Source organism: Neolamprologus multifasciatus, chromosome 12, assembly GCF_963576455.1.
Source record: "Neolamprologus multifasciatus chromosome 12, fNeoMul1.2, whole genome shotgun sequence".
Classification (NCBI taxonomy): domain Eukaryota; kingdom Metazoa; phylum Chordata; class Actinopteri; order Cichliformes; family Cichlidae; genus Neolamprologus; species Neolamprologus multifasciatus.
In genome coordinates this window covers 26,218,478-26,236,210 of record NC_140450.1, presented here as the reverse complement: position 1 = coordinate 26,236,210, position 17,733 = coordinate 26,218,478, and the positions used below count along the sequence as shown (strand labels likewise).

At 41.4% G+C, this 17,733-nt stretch overlaps 1 protein-coding gene across 1 annotated transcript in view; it reads right to left on the bottom strand.

The window, feature by feature from the left end:
• LOC146507134 (transmembrane protein 132C) overlaps positions 1-17,733 on the bottom strand; it is a 156,611-nt gene that overhangs the window by 34,427 nt on the left and 104,451 nt on the right. The window contains exon 4 of the mRNA XM_085179528.1: positions 12,577-12,763. Coding sequence (XP_085035654.1) covers positions 12,577-12,763 — 187 coding nt within the window. The remainder of the gene's footprint in view (positions 1-12,576; positions 12,764-17,733) is intronic.

The following is a 17,733-nucleotide window of genomic DNA, read 5'->3' as shown; positions in this document are numbered from 1 at the left end:
AGGCTGGTAATGTGCTCTGGGCCGTAATTTCTGCCCGTGTCTCACTTGGATCTGAAAATAAGTGAGATTTATGGTGTCAGCCTGAGTGACACAGGCAGCATGAGAAGCAGCAAAGCCCGTCCCGTCCCGCTGTTGCGATTAACTTCTGCTTCAGCCCGGCGTTAACACATCCATATTCTGACCCCGCCATCGGCGCTGCAGCTACAAATGAACAGGTCAAACACATTGTCAAGTTGAGGATTTTAGGGCCTGCATTATTCATAGCGCGGCAGACAGAGGAGAGTGTGGTAAATACAGTGCAAATGCTAAGCGTGTGCACCTGTTTGTGTCAACCCCCACGTCAATGTGGCTGTCCTGAAGCCAGCAGGATGCCAAGATAAATCAAAAACGTAAAAAAAAAAGAGAAAGAAAAAGACATCAGCATTGAAAAATTCCACGAGTGTTTTGGTTTGACTGACGACTCATCATTGGATGTGAGCCTCTTTATGATCTTTCATGTCATTTCAAGAGCAGGTGCATTAAGACAGCCGTGATGCCTGCCAATAGTCAGCTTAACTACAGTGAATGAAATATTCATAGTTGTGATAAACATTTTCATCCCTTGGTGATAAACTATATGTACGTGTGAAGAAACTGAAATGGGACAACAGGAACGGCGAATATGCTGTAGATATTAAACGCCACTCAGACAGTGTCCTGGAGCTATTAAGCAGACTAAAAGAGACATGTCCTTTCATCAGCTTTCTCTCTCCACATTGTGCAATGCTCAATGTGGCACTTCCTCCCCTCGATTCTAGTGGGCGTTTAATTGGCTAGAAGAGAGAAACATGGAGGAGAGTGGGAATAAAGGCCTTGGTAGCGGCATGCAGAGCGATACATCACTGCATGACAGCGCATTGAAGTGGTGGGATGATTGTGAAGCCAACACAGTGCCTTTTAATGAGGGTCTCTCTCTCTCTTTCTTTCTCCCTTGCGTCGTTCTCTTTTCATCCCACTTTTACTTCTCCAAGTAAGAACAGGTTACTCTCCTGCTTTTCATTTCCCCCTCTTCCTTGTCTCCTCCCAGCTGATGGGATAAAGGTGGCTGCGGTACGCGGCCCATCTCCGCTTGGCAGTCAACCCTCACTGCCTCCTAAAAGACATCTAACCGCCTTTCAGTAGCAGTGCCGTGTCTGGGGTACATGCCGGTCAGAGATCTGATCTGCTCATTACTGTGGGCTGTGGCTGGCAGAGAGAAGATTAACTTGATGGCTGCTTTGATACTTGATCTGTTCAGCTTAAAAGGAGATGTAATGAGGACATGGACATGGATGAACTGGCACCTCAGAATAAAATGTATTGTTAAGAGGGCCACTTTTGTAGATACCTCAGTCAATAATTAAGAGACATCAAAGAAAGGGTACCTTTTCCCCCATTAAAGTACAGAATAGAAATAAGCCATGAAAGGTGTCAGTGCGTGAAAGAGTGTATATTGGGGTTTGTGCCGTTTTTTCCCCTTTAAAATGCACCGACACTGCCTCGGTAGGAAAAGAGGCAACTGATTAGCATCAGCTGTTTCATATGTACTTCATAATCACTGTGAACATCCATAATTAGTCAGCTGTTTCTCTACCAGCTGACTAATTATTGCTTAGTAATATTCAAACACTTGTACAATATAGGCATTACGGTCCAGCGTTTTTAAGCTTTTAAGCTGTTTTCACGCATGAACTCTGAACTACGTCGGCAGAATCGAGTCAGGACACTGTCTGCTATTGCTCTCTGCACAATGTAGCACACAACAGTACATTCTCACTAGTGGAAATACAATACTCCATAGGCTTCCCGGGGCTATTCTAACATAGATACAGCTGGAAACTGGTACCAGGGACCTAGTAGGGTGTCTGAATGCATTTTTGCATTTTCATATGCAGCTTTGGTAAGGTAACAGCTTTATTCTGCTTATATACAGTACATACATTCCATTTCTCCCCCTTTCACAACAACATGGGAGAACTAAGTGCTGTATGCAGTGATTACAGCAAAAGTTTACCATTTATCAAATACCACAATGAAAACAAGTTACATGTTTGTTGGTTTAATCATTTAAAAACTGAAAATCAGGAAAATAAGAACTTAAGTTCTGGTCTGTTGTGGGCATTTTTGAAAAATAAATAAATAATGCTACTAGTTTCCCACTATTACACTTTTTATATTGAGGTGAGCCTTTAATGGCTGCAGTTTCTTATGTTTCATATGCACTGTCAAAAAAAACAAACTGATTGTGACGATTGGCTATACAGCGAATAAAGCCATTTCAAGTTATTCAAATATTCATTATTTGGTGAACACTTTAGCTGAATCCTTGTTGCTGCTTCGACTCTTTGAAGTCCCTCTGAGCCTCTTCCATCTAAATCTGACTATATAACCATTTAGATAGTCGGGTCCTTGACTGAGGTGCCTCTTAGTGAAGTAAAAGAATAAATCATCTTCCTTCTGTTCTTTATTGTCTTCTTGCCCTCACACCCTTCAAAAGAAGGGCAACCAGTGATGTATGAAGACTCCTCTCATTTAATCTGCTTGCACAGTTATGCAAGAGGATTCGCACAACCATTTATGGACAGTATTGATCTTTTAGTCACGCTGACTTGCTCTCAAATGTAAATTATTTATGAGTGCACATAAGTTATGGGTAAACTCTGACTATGTGGAAGTGTCACAACGACATGCTGTAGACAGGCCAAATCTCTCCACAGGTAATTGCTTTATTTGTGCCTCATTCTTTAGCCTGTGTGGATTATTACCAATATAAATAACTGTCTGGCTCTGGTTAATGTCGTAAGATCTAAATAAGTTTGTAAAAAAAAAAAAATTACACAAATGCATTGCAAAGGGAGATATTTTTAGTTTAATATGACATAGTGAACGGGCATTCAATTATAAAACTCTGCTGCATCTATTCATCTTCAGGCAATCTGTAAACCTGCCTGTCCATGAAAATACATTAACAGACTTATTAGTGTCTGTGCTTGCAAAATTAAATATATGTGGATAATTGAGGACTGCTCCTAAAAGGACAGAGCCATCCTCAAGAGCCCGTTGGCCCCGAATTGCCACCCTTGCTGAGAAAGGGAGCTTGTGAATAAAACATGGCTGCCTGCGGAAGCTCTGCATTTTAAGTTTATGGGACGAATACTCTTGCAGTTCTCATGAATACTATACCTATAATACATCTAGATCAGTGGGTCAGAAGGGAGGCGAAGACGTCCCTGGCGAATTTCCATAACAGTCAGAACCCAGAATCAAGGTCAGCCACCATGGACACAATCAGCTCTGAGCTCGCCTAGAGATGAGCGCGAAAGCTGCAGGGGCTCAGGGGAGGTAGCTGGTCGGTGCTTTGAGTGATGCTGGCTCCGGTACACCTCGTGTGTGCCCCTGCTGTTTGCCCATTGTGTAAGAGCCCAGAGGCCAGAAGGCAGGGAAACAACCCCGCCTGTGCCACTCTGCTCAATTTCAGCCCGATATCTATCACACACAGCCGATCGATGAAGAGTTCTTCAGCAACAGCCAGCCATGCCTGTAGGGGGATGACCTCTTGATCTCTGTCTGATTTCTTCACCCGTCTCTGATCGAGATCCATACTGCCAGCTTAGCTTGGCTTAGCCTGGCTTAGCTGCCCTCTGGACACAGACCTCTCTCAACAGGCGCAAAGGTCAGCTCTATTGGAGAGTCCATTACTGCTAAAAAAATACACACATTCCTTTCAAACCTCAGTGGGTAAGGATTTAAAGTCAGAGTGAATAGAACTGGACCGGAATGTGAAGTAGGATGTTAACAATCATGGGGAGATGTGAGATATGGACACGTGTCACTCTAAAATTGATCTGTCAGTCTGCATCCCGCCCTTTGCGTCATCCCTGCATTTTTCTTCTTTTTTTGAGCTGAACAAACTTAAATTTTAAGGTCAACTTGGCAAAGTCAGGATAGAGAGTTCTGCAGCGAAAGCGATTTAGGTTCAGCGCAATGTATTAGAAAAACAAAACTATAAGTGGTTCCACAGGGCGGTGCAGGTCCTGGCCATTTTCTGTAGGTGCTGGAAAATAAGGCTGTGCACAAATACGGTGTTTTATGCATGAATTATGCAACGCTTCGGAGACCATCTTCCGAGATCTGCAGTGGCACAGTAAACAAGTCCTCTGACCTGACTTGTAGAGAAGCTTACCAAACTGCAGCGGAAAGGTTAGCTGTCTTAATGGTGACCCGCTAATTTGCAAATGTCACTGTAATGAGCAAGCTTTGAGAGGTATCATCCTGCTCACCTATAATGTTTGTTCTCTGTTTAATAAAATGAGTTTAAAGTCTATCCAAGTGACAATGGCTTTGCCATAAAAACCTCAGTGTGTGTGCTCGTTTGTGTGCAGTGGTGCAGTGAAAAGGTGGTTGTTCTCGCCGTAAGTGCAGTTATGGGGTGTCAGTCCCTATCAAGAGCATTTTTACATCCTGCGATGACAAAGGAGCAAAGGCACGTAGAAAATGTTTAGGCACGCAGTCTCGAGTACTCAGATCATGGTTTAGAAAAGCATTTGTCACAATCGTCCGTCCTAATTAGCATTACATGTAGTGTGCCACGTGCACACGGCAGCAGCCTCAATTAGTGCTACCACTTCATCATCAGCCTCTAAGCTGTAGTAGATGCTAATGGACTGTTTGCTTGGCGTACATCCATCAGCTCTTTATTGTAAACTGCATGACTCATGAGAAGGGAAAAAATGCAATGTTTCATTAAAACAGCAGGGGTATCCAACACAGGCTTGGCCGTAGTGGAATAAAGTGGCTAAGCTTTTCAGAAGACCAAAATCAGGTTTTTGGGAGGTGGGATGGGTTTTGGGGGAAGGTGAAAACTGTACAATGCATGATTGTGTAATACACAGCTTGCATGATTTTACCAGTGCCCTTAATGGGTTTCTGCAGGATTAGCTGGGATGTAAGTGCTCATATCTCTATGTCTGACTATATGTTTGATGAATGGCACTCCAGATTTCACTTGCCTGGTAGAGAGAAGATATGGTTTGCAACAGAGGGAATGGAATAGTAAGGAGTAAAATAAAACATTGGTTGGAAGATGCTGATAGATGACTTTATCATGCGAGAGCAGAAGTGGCCAGAGAGGGCCGGGGTGATGATGTATTGGTTAACAATACATCGAAGCAGTACGTGAAAGCTAACGGCTTCTTTCATTTCTCCTCATCTCTATGCCTGAGAATGCTCATGTGAGTGAGCACAGTTTGGTGTCTCGGCTGGAATAGGAAGACTGATGAGTCCAGATATGATGTATGCCCTGTCCTCCCGCTCCCTCTCCATCACCGGGCATCCACAGCATGGGTAATGATGATGAGGGTAGCCTGGACAGGAGCACATTACTTTACGATGGTAAAAGATAATGGACCAGCCTCCTACTGTGCAGGGGAATCTGCTCAGGCATCCAATTACTGCCCTTAAAATCCATCTCAAGATGACAGAAAAAACCCCACAAAGCTTTTTCACACTTTTACTGAAATGGAGGATGCCCGCATTAAGGAGGCGGAGGTTGAGAAGGGAGGCAATTAATCTGCATTGTTATTAAATACATTTATGCTCATCTGGAGCAAACAGGAGAAAAATACAGAGTGGAAAGAGGTCTCAAAAAAGAAGAAAACATCTAAAAAGTAGGGGGAAGAGGAGACAAGCTAGGACAGCCACAGTGGTATTACAGTCGACAGAGGGAGTTCAGAAGCCTTCCCTCGCTCTAAACTGACGGAAACTTTTGAGTACTCTTTTCATTTTCGTCTTTTGAAATAATTGCTGCATTTGCAGAACTCCTGCTTCACGGTTTGAAATTGGTGACAAAGTGGAGAGCAGCGCTCTAAGCCCTCCCAGTGCAGGTGGATCTGTGACAACACACAGGAGGAGCCCTCTTCAAAGAGAGCAGAAAAAGGAGCGCTCATCTTTCAAAACGTTGTCAGTGCTTTCCCAGAAGCGTCACCCATAGCAGAGCCATTCACTTGGCATGGGTAATGAAATAAAAGGAGCTTTTTATAATAATCACTTCAAGCAAGGGCGCAATAATTTAGAACACGCCGTAAATGGGGAGGGAATGGGTCTGAGGAGCCGCTGGAGTAATAGACCATAAATGTGATCAAACCAAAAATCAGCTTCCCATTACTAATACTCATTAGCTTTATTATGCTATAACCTTTAGAGACGTGGTCAGTTATGGATCTGCATTGAGTTTATGAGATTTCTGCTCAAAAAACAATTAGAGTGGTTTTTAAAGTACGAGTGACAAAATTCACTCCAGCTTATTAGACTAATTAGAGCTAATTACAGATGAAAAACACTTTCTAGAGAAGCTGTTGTGTCAACAGATGCCTTCAGCATGCTTTATGAAGTTTGGAAAATTGCCCTCTGTGATTGCGTTTGTCTGCCATCCGCTGCTTCTGCTCTTCTATGCGCTTGTTTTTCCATTTTTTCCATATTATCTATAACTTCGATGTGATGTCAACATTACTGATTGTTAAGCACGGTTACCTTAAAAAATTACAACAATAGCCATAATAGAGAAAGACAAATGCAAATAAATACGCAAAAAAAAAGCTAGTGGTTTGGCTACCTGGAGCTCCAGCAAGTCACATTTTTATATTTCTGTGACACAAAATTTTATATACCCTAAATTTGCAGGGTGTAAAATTTTCACTGCGGTCAACTGAGTTCTGTTTGCTATCAAGTGCATACCATAGCAACAATGGCTGTTATAGGAAACACATGTTTAAGTCACCGAAGAGTATAAGAAAAGTTAATTTTAGAATGTAGTTTATAAGTTGACAGGCGTGTTTCTACTACTGTTGGCTGGGATCTGGATCCGTCCCGGAGCTTTTCCCTATCAGTGGACGGCTGTCAGTCCACTGTTTATGCCAGCTGTCAATGCCAGGTGAAAAGCCCCCACTTTTATTTACTCTGGAAGAGACTGTAAGACTCTGTGAAAGGAGTCCGATATGAGTCAGTGAGTAGGAAAAGCTCATTTCAGTTCAGCTGAGGAGATGCTCAACTGTCGGCAAATGCTGCTGTTTTTGTGCCGTTACCTACTGTTAGCCTCTGTTAGCCTCTGTTTGCCAGCATAAGTAAAACTTTCTTTACAGTGGGCCATTTTGCACCCACAGTCTAGCGCTAGACTGTGATGCTTAGCAAATAAACTCTCATACAATGTGAGAATGTAATCGAACTGTTTGTAAGTGGAAAAGTCAGATTTTTTAAAGCCTACATTAGCTAGCATAATGCTAGCTTATATTCAGGTGTTGTTGCATAGCCAGCTCTTTTTGTGGTGACAGGGACACGACAGGTAACTACAGGAATAAATGAGCATGTTTATGTATGTTAGAGTCATGGGGAGGAAGTGGATGATATTTTAATAAGATGCCAGTGGCATTGTCGCATTCCTTCGGATTTTAGCTTCTTTGGTGAAGCAAACCCCTTCTGTGATGATAAAACAAAGGTACAGTATGATCCTTCATATGTTAAGAATATAAATATCCCTTTGCAGCACGTCTTTTCCTTTGACGTACTATAAATGTGATTACGGAGTACTCAAATATGGTGGGGGATCATGGCAGCTTGCACAAACAGCAAACAATCTTCTGTGTATTTTTAATAGATTAATTATGGGTTTATGAGAATGCATCAGTTTATTGGAAGATGTAATGAAACACTATTCTATGTATATTTTCTATATACATTTTATATTAAATAACCTAAAAAATTACTGGCTGTGCCTTTAAAAACGCAACTATATATTAAATTTGGTCAGTCATCAGGTTTGTACTGTGAAGGAGTATCAGTGTTTCTGATAGATGTAAGAGCATGTAAGTGTATAAACATTAACAATTAGTTTTGAGACAAATGAGAAACTGAATAACCATAATCGTTCTGACTGTTGGATAATTTAAACTGTTAAACTCCTTGATACATTCACCCAAGTATCCTTTAGTTGATGCTGTGTGCTCAGAGAAGGATAAAAGAACAATTTAATGTCAGAACAGAAGACAGTTCATGGGATATTTTAGGCAATAACAGTCAGTTCTTGGAAGGAAGAAAACCGGGCAAGCCAGTAGAGATTAAAGTGATTTGGAAAGGTTGCAAATAGGACAAGTTACAAATTGTGATGGCTAAGTGACTAAGTGGATCAGAACATCTGCAAAACAGTGTGATGTTCCTGAGATGCTGCGGCTTAACAAAAGCAGTCAAAAGAAGGATAACTGGTGGGATTATGGATGTTTTTGTCGAGCAAAGACTGCACCGTGTGGTCCCAATTCTTAGAAGAGCTTCTGTATCACTATTATAGTATGAAGCAACAGAAGAGGTGAGACTGGGAGGGCCAACAGACCTGTACACTGCCACAGGACAGTTTTAAAGAAGGCAGGATTGACTGACCTGAATAAAGACTTGGGACTATATGTGACATCAGTCAAAAAACAGGAGGTTTCACCCAACCCAAGAAGAGAAGGAAAGAACAGAAGAGACATTGCCTGAACCAGGAAGAAGAATAGCAACAGGGACAGAAGTGAGTAACTCAGGCTCGACTTGGCATCAGCTGATCTAGGAATGTCATCCATAAAGGTGACCAAACAAACTGTTCTGTGTTTCTGAGTGGTCACATCAACTGACCAGAAGTAAGATCGGGAAGTGGAATGACAGAGAGAGTTCTGACATTTACTTTTTATTGAGAAATCATCTTGAAAGTAAGCTCAGTCTCAAAATATATGACTCCCAGGGATCTGAGATGAAAAAGTAAGGCCCAGCTGTGGCTCAGGAGGTAGAGGAGGTCATCTACCAGTCAAATACTGAACCTCAAATTGCCCTAGATGCATTCATCAGAGTGTGAGTGCATGCACAAGTGTTAGGAAAAACACACACAAACACAAACTTCAAGGCACAGAATAGAAGTGTTTGTGGAAGGGTGGATGCGGCTAGTACTAAGAGTAGCTTAGGAGTACTTGGCTAAAGATGAAGCAGACCGAACCTAACACATGGGGTGTTGTTTGGCTAGATTAGAGAGCAAGGTAGCAGGCAGCCGGCTAGCAGCTGAAAACTCGGGATCAAGCAGGGGGCTAGTGGGCAGTAGATTGGAAAGGAGCGGAAAGCCCCAGCATTAGGCATAATCCATAGAGGCCTCCTGAACATCATAATACCCTCTCAGATATTCCTTGCCCATGCTGCTTTGGCAGCATTAGGGCAACCCACATACCATTAAAGACTACTTCTGCTCCACGTTTTCCATTTTTGTGAAAATGGCAACTTCAGTTCCATGTGCAGAGACCAGTTTTGTTTTGATATTAGATTTTGCTTTCCCTTTCGGAGGCAAGATGGTGATGGCGACACACCTGCAGGTGTGTGCGTGTGTAAAGGGGGCTTGATGGCATTGCTCTTACATTACCTTACTTCCTCTTTTCTATCAGCGAAGAGTGTAGTAGGGAGGAGGGTGAGGAACTTATCTCTGGGCTTTTTCATGCCACAGTGATCCCAAGTAATCTAATTCAGCCTTCCTCTTTCTCGCTTGTGTGCTTTTCTCATACTGGTGCATGCAGATTGCAAAAAGCCTTACGTGCCTGTGTGTATGTGTGGGTGTGCAGGTGGGAAAAAAAGGGGGGGACAGAGAAATACAGTTAATGAGAGTTAATGAGTTCTGGATGTATCTCCATCTATTTGCGTTATGTGTTAAGTACTGCACCACTGGGGTGGCTGGAGTCGATGTGCACCTTTGGCTGTTGTCTGTGTGGGAGATGGCCATGGAGAAAAATGAAATAGCAAAGCAAAGAGAATATGTGTGCAGTCTTGTGCTGAACCCAAATAAAAGGAAATTTTGAAAAAAGAAGTCCCCAAAAGAAATTTTAAAATTAATTTCTGATGATGAAAAAGTCAGAAATGTTAGTATCAAAGGTATAGGCTGATCAGTGAAACCAGTCCTTTTTTTTATATACTTTATCCACACATGATAGCAGCTACTTCACTGACTCACTGACAAGCCCTCTGAACAGATTAGAAAATCAAGGTAAGGAAAATGAAAATCCAGCCTTTCAGTGCATACAGGGCACAGACACACAAATGAAGAGACAGTGCATCGTCTTTTTTATGGGACACATAACATCTTAGCGATTTTTAAGGCTTCGGTCTATAACTTCAGCAAATAATTGCAATATTTAGTTAATTGAGATGCATTTTGTCGCAGTGATAAAATGTTTGATTTATACTTAGCAGTGAAAACCTTCCTCTGTGCACAATGGGTGGAGTGAAAATGCAGGGACGTGTCTGCAGGCTTGTGCACTCATTCACAGACTTCATTTTACAAAAACAATAAAGGCAATACTGCCAAGAATACGACCTTGCACAACAGCTAAATACAATCAGATAATACAAATAAAGATTTTATTTACAGTGCGTTCACTGAGCTAGCGGGTGCAAAATCCCTGCTGGGGTCTCTTTTTTTACAAGCACAGGCTTTTGCAAAGTAATCATGCAAATCATCTTTGTAGTTTATGTCACTAGAAGTCATGTTTTCCTAGAGTAAGGAAGATGCACTGTTCATGCATCAGCGACATGAAAAAAGGGCGTGAGAGAGGGAACTCGAGCAATACTGAAGCATTAAAGACATAACTTCAATTATCCCAAGACTGGATCTGGGAGTGAGGATGCCTCGAATTCCTCTGAATCTTGGAACAGCTACCCACAGGCATCTATCATCTACGCAGCTACAGGCAATACTTACAGAATAACAATGACAACGCAGTCAGGTCTGTATCATGAAGATCAGAAGCACCGAATCAGAAACAAACGCAATCGCTGCTTTAGTAATCAGCACCGCTGTGCCACTATGTCTTTTCCTTTTGTCAACACAACTGATTTCACTCATTTATTCACTTGAACGCTCTTGATCTAAACCAGAAACCGTGTTCTCCGGGTCGCTGAACAAAGCTACAAAGATGCACGAAATGCTCCTTGCATGAACCTCGACGAGGGATGAGCAACACAACCGACTACCTGCGCCTCGCTGAGGGAGACACACAGCTCCGGGCGAACCCTCAAGCCAGAGCCAGCCTTGAGACTCCAACGGTGTCCTGCTGGGAGCTACAGATGCTCTCTTCTTGCCCTGCTCCTAAACACACTTTGTGAGCACAGAGCAAACATCATTGCCTCTGCTTTCGCTGTCAAAACAACAGTCATGGAAGACGTTTAGAAGTCCTTTAGCGAAGTTAAAGCAGATACACTACAAAGAAACAAATGAAAAAACAGAATCGAGTAAATGCAGTTATCTGTATTATCACTAAAATATATTTAAAGAATTAAAAGTTAAAATGCCTATTATGCAGAATAGCTTAATAGCTTAGTTAAATATATAGGTTTGTTATTGAAACATGGGTTTAACTTTTTGTATATACAAAAACCTGAAACAGAGAACTAAGCTACTGTTGTCGGATACATGCAATTGATTAGAAAGTGTAATAATTCTCTGTGAAATGTAATGAAGCATCAAATATAAAGCTGGAAAAGGAAAATAAAATGCTTCAATAATACTGTTAATTTCCACCCCAGCTGAGGAGCAACTGTCTGCGATGCATTATTTGAAGCATCCCAGAGGAAAAAGAAAAAAATCCTGCTCACTATAGCCTGGTTTTTCCGTCTCATTACAAAACAAATCATCTTGATATATATGGAGATTACTCATTTCTAAGCTGTTTCTCCCAAGCTTCCACTTTGGACAAATAAAGAGCAAAACGAATGAAATCAGTCTAGGATTAATCATCCTGTCCAGTTTGATGAAAAAAAACAGGAGAAGCACAAGAAAAACAGGGAGGTAAAGCCTCAATTTGATCAATGAAACAAAGTTCTTACATTTCACAAGCCCATTTATAAACCAATCAAGTTTTCTTTTCGTTCTCACCGTTATCTCAAAAGCTGATTATTACAGTCAAATAAAGAGTGAGGGAGCAGTGAGAGAAAATGAGTATTTTTTAGGATCTTAAATAGGGATCGCAGTAGGATGAGAGGAAGGCCATTCCTTAAAAGCTGAATTTAAGCAAACTCTCATGTTAAACTTAAATTCTGTCATGTCTGAGAGCAACAGACTGGACAGAGAAAAGATTTTGAATAATTTGGCATGCTCTTCCCCCTGGGATGGCATCACTGATATAAACATACTATTATCAAAGATTATCCAGCTTCAGCTAAATTAATGTCACTCCGTATAACACGAATGCATTCTCCTTGCTGCACCAATCTTTTATTACTACTTTGAATCTAATCTAATCTAATCTAATCTTTTTTTTTTTTTTTTTTTTAATCTGACCAGTCATAAATATACTGATATCATGGTTATAATTAATAGGGCAAAAAGTCTTTGCAATGCATTTCTTTCTTGTCGTGCAAACACATATGCAAATGTTGATTCTTGGTGTGAATTTACAATATGGTGCTCAATATTACCAGCATCTACTACACGCATTCAGGGTAATGAGTCCAGCCATTTATATGTTTTGGGCACTGCACTGAGCTGGAAGTGGCATCACTCACCATGGCCAGGGGCACGATGCCCGCCACGTCCTCCTGAGCCAGGCGGATCTCTGTCTCCACCTCTTGAGTGGCAGCGCGACTGGCCGGGTATTCCACCTGCCAGGCCATCCAGCGGCTGCCCATCGGCTCTGGGAAGCTTTCCATTTTCAGATCCACCTGGAGCACCCTCTGAACTCCCATCTCAGGCCTATCAGCGTGCAGGAAAAAAAGAGAGCGTGAGTGAATGGTTAATCAGGTGGCTTGAAAAAAAAAGTGTGTGCGGATGTCGTGACTCATGTGTGTCTGTGAGTTCATTCAACCCGGTTTCTGGTCTAATGACGACAAATGGTAAAGGCTGATGAATGTGTCTGAGGTTGATATCTATGACATTTTACCAGCTGAGATTCTCCAAAATGCCAAGTCCCTTTGTGTATGACTCTCTGTTCAACTCTCTGCTTTATGGAATATCATCCCGCCCGCTCTATATTCCTCTCACACTTTACAGTAGGTGATTTGCAATGTAAACACAACCTACGGCACAATCTCCCCGACACTCCAAAGAGCAATTCAAAGGAATATTTCACCAAGAGTAACCCCCACTAAGTTGTTGATGGCTGGGTTTGTCACCGGTGCCCTTGTTTGCCTTGCAGGAGTATAAATATACGGCATGCTTCAGCTCGATCTACAGTAGGCCTGAATTAAGTCAGACAAATGGAGAGCGTCGATAATAAAATTTCCCATGCCGCCATAAGTCTCCGGTGCTCACGGTTTAAATATAGCCCTGAGGCAGGAAAGGTCAGCATTACACGGGAGCCGGAGGAGATGGGAAATGGCACAAGATCTGTTAGCCACATCTTGCGTGTCAAATGGCAAGACTCGGGCCCAATAAATTTCATGCACGGTCTCTGTGGCACACCGGCGCAAAACAGCATCATGTAATTTGAGCATGGTGTGGGGGCGAGACAGAGAAAAGCAGGGGTGAAGAAATTCACATGGTTTTTTGTTTGGAGAGAAGAGCCTGTGTGTATACAGCATGTGGGGAATAGTGTCAAACATGAAGCAGAAAAAAAAGCAAATAATACAACACCATGAGGAGAGACGATAAATTTAACTCGTGGAAAGACAGCACACGCCAATGTATAACATCCTAAATTATAAATAGGAGACTAAAAACAGTGGCAAAATAAATAATAGAAATATTCAGAGAGGACACATCTTTCACATCGTTCTCATATTCTTGCATCTGACACTGAAAGAATGAAAGATTTGTCATGCAGCAGAGCACAACAACCCAATTTTCACATCCAACAGAGGTGTGTATAAATAATTAAGATGACAACCAAACAACTTGTGTCACATTTCATATTATCGTTCTAATCAGAGTGTACGACTCGCTGAAAACACAGAACGACAGCGTGGACTTACGTAACCGCTCCACATCGCTGTGGAAAAAAACACAGATACTAATATCTGTCTAAAGACGGGCAAAGTCACAAATTTCAGCAGGCGAAGAATTTCAACAGATGATGCACTAAACGTCCCGAAATAAAGTGCTTCAGTGTCACACAAAACCCGTGTCAGTCATCTGTCCAAGTGGCCTACTTTTCTTAGAACAGGCTTTTTTTCTTCTTTTTTAAAAGGGTTGTTCTGGAAAAAACATCTCACATTTTAGGCAGCCAACAAGGAAGACAGGCAAAAGAATGAAAGCGACTGCACAGCAGAAAGGTTTGATTATACTTTACATACACTGCCAGGTATAGGAAAAGAGCGCACACACTCACAAAGTCAAAGGGCCTCCAGAAAAGTCAGACACAATGTATTATTAGTTTTTTCCCCCTTCTCTCCTTGAAACATGTCAATTATTTCCCTCCTTGCGTGATCCACTTGACAGAGTTTAATAGCCGGCGTAAATGCTTTGACTTTTATGAGGTTACTGTATTTCTCCTTATAATAACAGTGTCAACAAAATGTTGAGGTTATGAGATTGTACAGTGTACAAACAGGTCTTTCTTTTTAGGATGCAGACATGCTGCTAATTTGGCAGTTTTGTGAGAGAAATACATTTCCTTCAAAAGCAGACAGCATATGACAGCAATATAAAAACAAGTGCAAGAGAAGGATAAGCACAGACATGAGAATGCACACTGTTAGTCATAGCTTGGTGTTTATTTGACCTCACCTTTGCTGGGGACTAATGGAAATAAGTTAGAGTGTGAAAAACACAGCTCTATGCAAAGGTCTGGAATTCAGTACGGTACAAAAATATTTTGAGCTATAAGATTACCCAATATTTTACCAGTGAAATTGGAAACATGTGCAAAACATGCATGGGAATAGAGTATATAAGATCTGTATAATTATAATGAGCTTAAAAGTCAGTATTTGGTTTGATCACCTTTATTCTTCAGCACAGCCTGAACTCTCTTAATCAAACGTTCTTGTCATTTCTTTCAGTAGTTTTAAGGAGTAGTTCCCCAGGATTCTTGAGGGACATTCAAAGATCTTCTTTGGATGTTGGCTGCTTTTTGGTCTGTTCTCTGTCAGGATGATCCTGCACTGCTTCAATAATGTTGAGGTTTGAGATCTGAGGAGGCTAGTCCACGACTGTTCCATTGTATGTTTTCCTATCTGGGTATGGTTTTCACAGTTTCATGGTTTGGGATCATTGCCATGGGGAAAAAAAGAAGCTGTTGACAATCAGATGCTTTTCAGATGGTAATACATGGTAGGTCACAATCTGACTGTACTTTAGTGCATTCATAACGCCATAAATTTTGACAAGAACAACACCACTGGCTGAAATACAACCCTAAACCATGACATAGCCTCCAAAATGTTTGCAGATGGCCGTAGACATTCATTGTTGACTTTCCCCATACATAATAATGACTACTTAAATGAAAAATGTCTAATTTGGATACATCACTTGAGAACACATGTTGTCACTGACTTTCAGTAGAGATCTTGTGTAATTTGGCATACCTCAGACTTTCCCCCCTATTTCCCTTCCTTAAGAGTGGCTTCTTGACAGCCACCTTTCCACTGAGACCATTTTTGATGAGGCTTCACTGAACAGTAGATGGATAAACTGAAGGGGCAGGTGCCTCTCTCAGGTCCTGTGTCAGATATTTGCTGGATTCCCCCCCCCATTTCTTGAGGACATGACTTTCAGATACTCACTTGCTATAGTTCACTTTTAGCACAGCCACTTCTTCTTTGTCCTCCACTTGTTCAGTTTCTTGAATTTTATAGGACAGCTTCCTTTTGAAGTTTAATGAAATTGTGGAAGTTGCATTTGAAGCCATTGTTTTAGCATTCTGGCCGCTGCCATGATGGTTTTCCTTGAGCCAGAAGTGACCATATGCGAGAGAGTGGACTGCAAAGCTGCCAGCTAATGCCACTAAATTTTGCTAGAAGCTGTGTCCATAGACAATAGCAGTACATCACAAAGACACTGATGCCTGCTAATTAATCCTAAGTAACAAGCTTCAATATCAATCAAACACACCTGAGCACCAGCTTTTTAGTTAAGCTGTTAGCTGAAGAGAAGCTGTTCTGCTCCACTAGAACTCTTACTTCAGTGTCTCGGTGAAGTTAAAGCCTGGATAGCCTCTAACTTCCTTAACTTTAATAAGAACAAAACTGACGTGATAATGTTTGGACCAAGTGGCAATCCCAGCACTTCTCATTTTAACCTGCAGTCTTGAGCCTTTTATTAAGTCACACGCAAAAATTCAGGGGTTAAATTTGACAAAATTTCACCTTTGAAAAACGGATTAGCTCAGTTCTACAGCAGTCTTTTTTCAAACTGAGGCTTTTATCTAAGGTGAAATCATTTCCATGCTTTTATTACATCCCAGCTGAACTATCGTAACTCCTTAAATGTTGGCGTTAGTCGGACCAGCCTTGCAAGACTGCAGTTGGTCCAGAATGCTGCAGCTCATCTTCTGAACATATTTCCCCGGTGCTTGTCTCTCTTCACTGGCTCCCTGTTCACTTCAGAATTGGTTTTAAATTTTTATTGTTGACTTACAAAGCCCTGGATGGACAGGCTCCCGGGTATTTGTCTGACCTCTTGCAGCCTTATGTGCTCTCTAGATCTCTTAGATCAAATGATCTTTTGCTTTCAGCCATACCAAGGTCTAGGCTGGTTCACAGAGGCGATCGAGCATTTGGAGTCGTAGCGCCTAAACTGTGGAATAATCTACACATCAGACAGGCTCCTTTTAAAATCTCATCTAAAACACATTTGTATTCACAGGCTTTTAATACAGTATGAGTTATTTGGTATTTGGTACTAATATTATAAGTTATTTAATACAAGTTATTTTGTGTTTCTGTACAGCACTTTGGTCAATGTTGCTGTTGTAATTAAACGTGCTATAAAAAACCCATAAATGAAGCAAACATGGTGGAGTGATCTAGTTCAGTGACTCAGAATATCGAGGTAAGTCCTAGCATAAATCTATCAGCCTAGTTAGCAACCAGCTATCAGTTAATGCAATATCCTTAAAAACGGAAACTTTAAGGTTTAAAAACACCCTGAAAGGCTTAGTTATAAAGAAAATTCAGCCCAGAGAGTTGTTATAATGGACAAATATAGCTGCAGGGATCACAATCATTTTGTTGCATGAGGCTGTAAACTCTCTGCTCTTTGTTGGAAATGTTCAACCTTTTTACGTGCGAGTCCACAGGGATCGACTTTTGGATGCAAGGAAATCCATTTTTCTTCACTCAATTCATTTTTCAGCTCCAGAGTTTGTAGTCTGAGACCTGCAGGAAAGATTAGTGAGGGAGAAATAATGTGCTAGTCCTATTAACAGCAGTGCTAGGAGACATTTTGATAAGCTACACTCACTTTGGAAACAATGACATAAACAAGTGAATTAAAAAGTTAAACTGAGTTTTTGACTACACACATATTTTTTATTACATATTTTGCCTTGACAAAAATAAGAATGTCAAAGGCTCTGTGGGGATCAATATGTACTGCTGTGAGGCTGTATATGGATTATTGTTAATTTTAAATCATCCGCACATTAAAGCAACATTACTGGCTCCTAATCTGCCCAGAGCTTCCGCTGGTGCCCCGAAAACCTAGCTTGTGCTGACAGCACATATTAAACTCAATTCTTCTTCTGCCACTTCTGTGTAAAAAACATGCCACACTTAGCACCA